Source organism: Salvia splendens, chromosome 17 (assembly GCF_004379255.2).
Source record: "Salvia splendens isolate huo1 chromosome 17, SspV2, whole genome shotgun sequence".
Classification (NCBI taxonomy): domain Eukaryota; kingdom Viridiplantae; phylum Streptophyta; class Magnoliopsida; order Lamiales; family Lamiaceae; genus Salvia; species Salvia splendens.
In genome coordinates this window covers 13,123,090-13,129,821 of record NC_056048.1, presented here as the reverse complement: position 1 = coordinate 13,129,821, position 6,732 = coordinate 13,123,090, and the positions used below count along the sequence as shown (strand labels likewise).

The 6,732-nt window shown below is 39.9% G+C and overlaps 1 protein-coding gene across 1 annotated transcript; it reads left to right on the top strand.

Annotated features, from left to right (window-relative positions):
- The first annotated feature begins 562 nt into the window (after positions 1-562).
- On the top strand, positions 563-5,794 carry LOC121774324. The gene is made up of 6 exons (XM_042171218.1): positions 563-955; positions 2,740-2,835; positions 5,058-5,095; positions 5,226-5,322; positions 5,398-5,600; positions 5,683-5,794. The coding sequence occupies exons 1-6, from the start codon at positions 563-565 to the stop codon at positions 5,792-5,794; spliced, it is 939 nt and encodes a 312-aa protein (XP_042027152.1).
- The last annotated feature ends 938 nt before the right edge of the window (positions 5,795-6,732 follow it).

Below are 6,732 nucleotides of genomic sequence, written 5' to 3'. Positions count from 1 at the left end.
AAATCTTCTGTTTTGTAGTGCAACCTAAACCGTCACAATGTCACTCAATCCTCTATCTGCAATTCTTAAAGAAAACAAACTCGAGGTCCAAAATTACATAAAATGAAAACAAAATTTGGACATCGTTCTCACGGCTGATGAGTACAAGTTTGTGCTCACTACTCCACGGCCTCCAGTGCCGGCGGCTAATGCCGTGCCGACAGTACGAGATACGCATAAACGATGGCATACGACAAATAAGATGGCTAAGTGTTATATGTTGGCCTCCATGTCAACAGCGCTTAGACATCAGCATGATGCCATAGCGACTGCCGTCGAGATTATGCAAAATCTCACGAATCTTTTTGGTACTCAGAATCGAACGACAAAGTCTCAAGCCTTTCGGAGTATCATGGCGAAGACTATGAAGGAAGGATCTTCTGGAAGGGACCACGTCCTCGAGATGATGAGCCACCTCAATCAAATTGAGGTTTTGGGAGGGATGATCGATCCCGAGTCCCAAGTCACCATCATCCTTCAAAGTCTACCCCCTAGCTTTCAGCAGTTCAAGCTCAACTTTGAGATGAACAAAAGGAAGTACACTTTGGCTAAATTGCTGTCTGAACTTCAGTCGGCGGAGGATCTTATGATCCAAGCTAAGGCAACGATGGTTAGTTCGACACATCACTCCTCTGGCCCTAGGCCTGGCGCAGGAAGGAAGAAAGTGACGAACCAGGTTGCTGCTAAGGATGCTAAGGGAAAGAAGAAGAGGAATCCTAATAAGAAGCAAACAGGAAAGTGTTTCAAGTGTGGACAGAAGGGGCATTGGAAGCAGGATTGCCCTAAAAGGGCTAAGGCGATAGGTATGCACCAAGCTATAGTTGTCGAGTCATGTTTGGCTTTGATATCATCTTATACTTTGGTTATTGACACGAGAGCTACTGATCATATTTGTTTTGATCCTGATTTAATACAGGTGACAAGGCGGCTATATGATCGTGTGATCGAGGTCCAGCTGGGCGACGCTACTAAAGTGGCGGGCGTTGCAGTGGGAGACGTTAATTTGTGTTTTAGTAGTGATAGAGTTTTGATTTTGAAGAATGTCTTGTTGATACCTTCATTTAGAAGAAATTTAATTTCAGTTTCTAACTTAGTTATTGATGGATATTCGATTTCATTTAATGACAATTGCATTATTAAGAAAGATGGCTCTTATATCTATCGTGGTATTATGGAAAACAATCTGTACACAATCATATCTACACAATTTAATGATCGCAAATTAGAACTCAATAATGCATCGAAAATTAAAAAGAAAAGGAAAGAACCTTCAAGTTCAATGAACGAAACGTACTTATGGCACCTTAGACTTGGTCATGCCAACCAAAGAAGGATTTAAACTCTCGTGGACCAAGACCTTCTTAAAGGTCTAGAAACATAGACATTCTCCACGTGTGAATCCTGCTTAGAAGACAAGATGACTAAGATACCATTTAGGGTGAAAGGTAATAGGGCCAAGGAAGTACTAGAGCTCGTTCATACTGATGTGTGTGGACCAATGTCAACCGAGGCAAGAGGTGGCTATCGTTATTTCATCACTTTTATTGATGATTACTCGAAAGTCGGATATGTTTATTTGATGCATTTCAAGTCTGAATCTTTTGACAAGTTCAAAGAATTTAAGGCTTATGCGGAGACACATCATGGAAAATGATCAAAAGCCTGCGATCTGATCGCGAAGGCGAGTACCTAAGTGCCGAGTTTTTGGATTACTTATCGGTGGAGGGAATTGAATCCCAATTGACTGCGCCGGGCACACCCCAGTAGAATGGCGTGGCTGATAGAAGGAATAGGACCTTGTTGAACATGGTCCGATCGATGATGAGTTATGCACGACTACCTATTTCATTTTGGGGACATGCCTTGCTTTCTGCAAGCCATATTTTAGACAATTTACCATTAAAATTTGTTCCTACTACTCCATATGAGTTGTGGAATGGGTGCAAGCCCAATCTAGAACATCTCAAGATATGGTGGTGTCCAGCTCATGCATTGGAAAAAGATCCAACTAAGCTAGAATCAAGAACAGATGTATGTTTGTTTATTGGTTAACCTAAAGGTTCGAAAGCTTATGAATTCAATAGTCTCCGAGACAAGAAAGTTATCGTGAGTACTCACGCGACATTCTTAGAGGAAGACTTTGTAATGAATCATAAACCCAGCAGTGAAGTGGCTCTTGACGAGCTAACTTCTATCACAAGTTCCATTAACCACGAACAAGTACCTAGTGTACAAAGAACTCCTGAAATTTCAACTTCTACTCCTAATTTTGTAGTGCCGCGTCGCAATGGGAGGGTCTCTCATGAGCCCGATAGATACATTAGTTTGGGAGAATCTATGTATCACTCTTCGGAAAACAATGTATTAGATCCCTGGAATTTTGCAGAAGCGCAGACGAATGTCAATCATTGCAAATGGGTAAAAGCAATGGATTCAGAACTACAATCAATGATAGACAAAGACGTCTACGATTTGTCTGTCCTACCCGAAGGTTGTATTGCCATTGGGAGCAAGTGGATATAAAAACATAAACGTTGACCCGATGGATGAGTTAAAGTCTTTAAAGCACGACTAGTGGCTAAGGGGTACACCTAAAAGGAAGGTGTCGATTACGACGACACCTTCTCCCCGGTGGCCATGCTCAAATCGATCCGGATACTTCTGTCTATTGCAGCTTATATGGATTGGGATGTATGGCAGATGGACGTTAAGACTGCGTTCTTGAATGATAGTCTTGAAGAGACCATCTACATGGAACAACCCGAAGGATATACTGTGAAGGGCAAGGAACTCATGGTATGAAAGCTTAAGAAGGCCATTTATGGCCTCAAACAAGCATCTAGATCATGGAACCTGTGTTTCGATCAAACTGTTCACAAGTTTGGATTTGAAAAGTGCCCAAATGAAAGCTGCGTGTATAAGAAGGTTGAAAATGGAAATGTTGTGTTCTAAGTTTTATATGTAGCTGACATTCTTCTAATTGGAAACAATACGAACGTGGTTGTCAAACAATGGAAACCCGGATTACTTATAATTTCAGATTTGGATGGGGAGTTCAATATTACTTCTGTAGTGGCTGCTCGTAATATTCCAATTAAAGCTTATATTATATTGTTGGTTCAATTTAATTAGTAAAAAGCTAATTGGGGGAGCCCGAAAAATGCAAAGAATGCAAAGAGGAAAGCCTGAAAAATGCAAAGAATTATGGGATTAGCCTTGCGACGGATGATCAAAAGGCTATGTGGAAGAAAGTGTCGGCAAGGGAAACGACACCCTCTAGATACCCCATCCATCTTCCCCTTCAAACTTTGGGGATTTTGGATGATTTTTGGGCGTTATGCAATGGCGGCACAAGGCGATTGGGGAACGGCGGAGCAAGAATTTTGGGAGCATCAACGGCTAGAAGATGTTCATCAACGTCAACAAATCGCCGAGCTCCAAAGGATGGCTGCCGAGGCTCGACAAGAGCGCCAAACCATGAGTGGCGACATCGCCTATCTTATTGGCGCATTCGACGACCTCAACGCCCGTTTCCCTCCTCCTCCTCAAGATTGAAGAAGTCAAGATCATGACTTTAAATGGGCACTTGTATCATAAGTTGTTTTTGTTTTGAGACAATTTATTTTCATGTTTTGACAATTTTTGCAAAAGTTTTGAGTACCTTTTGTTTTGTGTTTAATTTTCATGTCTTTGAAAAATTTTCGCAGGTTCTAACCTTCGCCGGCGACCGCTGCAGAGGCGGCAGTGGCCCGCCGGCCACATTCTGGAAACATTCTGGCTCACCGCGGCGACCGCCGCCAAATTGCAGTTTCAAGGGCGATTTTTTCGATTCTTTCTGAATTTTCGCCCCGTCCAACCTCTAAACGAAATTTTTCAAGGTATGTTTTCTTTTTAGTAGTTTTCTCACGTCCCTATCGACTCTACAAACTTATTTTACACTTTGTTGTAAACAAGTTTAGGGGGATGAAGTGGTGGACCGTGAGTTTAGGGTTTTTGTTTTATGTTTTTAGTTTAAGTTTTTGTTTTAAAATCCTGAAGGTGAATCCATGTCATGAACATATCATGAAGAACTTAGAAACACGCATGCTTAGGGACACATTAGACCTAGTTGCCGATGATATTTAATTCCATCCATAATTAAGAATGGCTTGACGTTTTGATATGATGGTTTGGTAGAAAGGTGCATAATTAGTGAATTGATTGTTCGCATTGAATAATGCTTATACCTTGTGAGATTTGAGCCTAATTTCTTTCTTGTGTGATTTATCTGCATTCATGTATATGTTTCTAGAACTTGCTCCTAGTCTGCCCAAGTTTACATAGTGTTTATGTTGATTTAGGAGGATGTTAGGCCATCTTTTCTTAGCTACTTTTATTTCCAAATTTTCGACCCTCTCAAATTTTTTCCTCTCGAGCCAACTTTTGAGCCTTTAAGCATATTTTTTGGAAGCCAAATAAATGGGGACAATTCCTTGGGTTAGTATAGTTTTTATTTCTTTTGTAATGGAATTGGAGAGATTAGAAGGAAAGTTAAAAAAAAAAGTGGTGTGCTTAAACATAGAAAAGTGCAAATTGTGAAATAGAAAAATTCAAAATGTGTGTTTAATCTTAGTAAGGATGCTTACGAAAAAAAAGAAAAAAAAAAGAAAGAAAAGAAAGAGTTGTGAAAGGTTGTGAAGAAAATAGAGAAAAATCAAAGGTTTGGAAAGTGAGCTGAAGGAGAAAAATAAATATTAAGAGTATCTTGGGTTATTAGAAAAGTGGAGTTATTTTTTACTCTACTTGGGATATTTTTATTTTTGAGTCACTTTTTAGCCAAATATTCATTGCCTACCAAAGAGCCTACATTACAACAAAAAATAAAGACCTTTCAAACTTTTGATTCTTAATCACATCTAGTAGAGGAGGGATTAGACTTTGAGCAAGCCTATGGTAAACTTTGCATGATGCATGATTTGAGAGTTAGGGAAAATAGAGGAGAATAAACGTGTTTATTGTGTATTCCTTGATCATTTTAGTTCTACATAGACTGCTCCTTTTATAGGTATTACACAAGGTACATATATGGAATACTATCAATGGTATCAATCTAATTTTAATGCCATCAATCTACTCCTCTAATTATGTTCAACTATTTATGCAATATCATTGTGATTGATCCTCCTCAATCTTTCCTTGTTTAACAGCTTTCAGAGGGAGATGAGTCAGTTGACAGCTGTAGCTTGCCTCTCTGTAGCTGCTAAAGTAGAGGAAACTCAAGTGCCCCTTTTGTTAGATTTGCAAGTATGTTTAGTTTAATTCAATGCTGTTTTTGCTGCAGTATGTGAGAGTTACTCAATTGTTTTGGTTGTGTTGTAGGTTGAAGAATCTAAGTATGTGTTTCGAGGCCAAGATGATTCAGAGAATGGAGCTTCTTGTGCTCTCCACGCTCCAATGGAGGATGAATCCGGTGACGCCATTGTTGTTCGTCGACCACATTGCGAGGAAATTCGAGTTTGTAAAGAACCTACCTTGGGAATTCTCGAGGAGATGCGAGAGTGTGATACTTTCATCCATTGCCGGTATATCTATCAATTGATTTTGGATGATTTCATTTGTTATGGATGGATTGATTAGTTGTCACTTGTTTTCTTGAAATTTTAGATTGATTATTGATGGAAAAACTTATGCTAGTGCAGATTCTAGGTTGGTACGTTATCTGCCTTCTGTGATTGCTGTTGCGACGATAATTTATGTGATTAGAGAGATACCATGATACGGAGAAACCCGTATCAATGATAATTGGAGAGAATTCGCCGGATATTGAAGGTCCGTTCGCGGAGGAGTCTCCGTCGAGCAACCGATGAACAAAGACGGAAAAGTAAATTGCAGAAAAATAAAAGACAGAACCATAAAGATAATTATATTTCTTTTATAATTCCTTCAAAAGATAACAAAGACTCATATTTATAATACTCTCTAATAACCTAACTTAGTGATCAAGAAATAGGAAAGATATGAAAATCAATAAAATATGGAATAATAGAGATATGGGGATATTCTGTAGATATACTCGTATCAACTTCCCACGGTTAAAATTCACCTTGTCCTCAAGGTAGAAACCATGAAGCCACAACGAGAGTTAAAAGCCGAAGCTTTGGCGAGGTATCTCCTCCCGGATCAAATGCACACCGAACAGTAGAGCATCTCCCTTCATTACCTCCATCAAAAATCATCAAAGGATGACTATTGTGGTTGACAACATTCATCGTTAAAATGAGAAGCTTGTCCACGCGTCCCAGAATGCTCAAACACGACGTGTCCTTGAGCGGAGGAATCCACCGTTTATCAGTGTCAAGCGATGTTGGTCGATGATTCATTCTTGCAACATCACCATCAATTGGATTCGCGTCATCATTAAAACCTATATCATCCAAATTGTGAAATTTCTCTGTAACTCTACTCTTGCCTAGAGAAGAACTAAAACAGTCCCGTTTCACACCCTCTAAAATCCCCAATTTTATAGAACTGGGGAAAACAACAAGTACAAAATGAGGGACCGATGTTGGAATGGTATTGGAGTCGCCCGACTGAGAGATCACGGCTAGTGGGAGTGGGTCATTGTCTAACAATTCACCCTCATCTCCATTGATATCGGGGCTGCACGGAGGAGCTGGCGGGGGCAGATTCATGGACGAGACAGCAGTTGTAGCG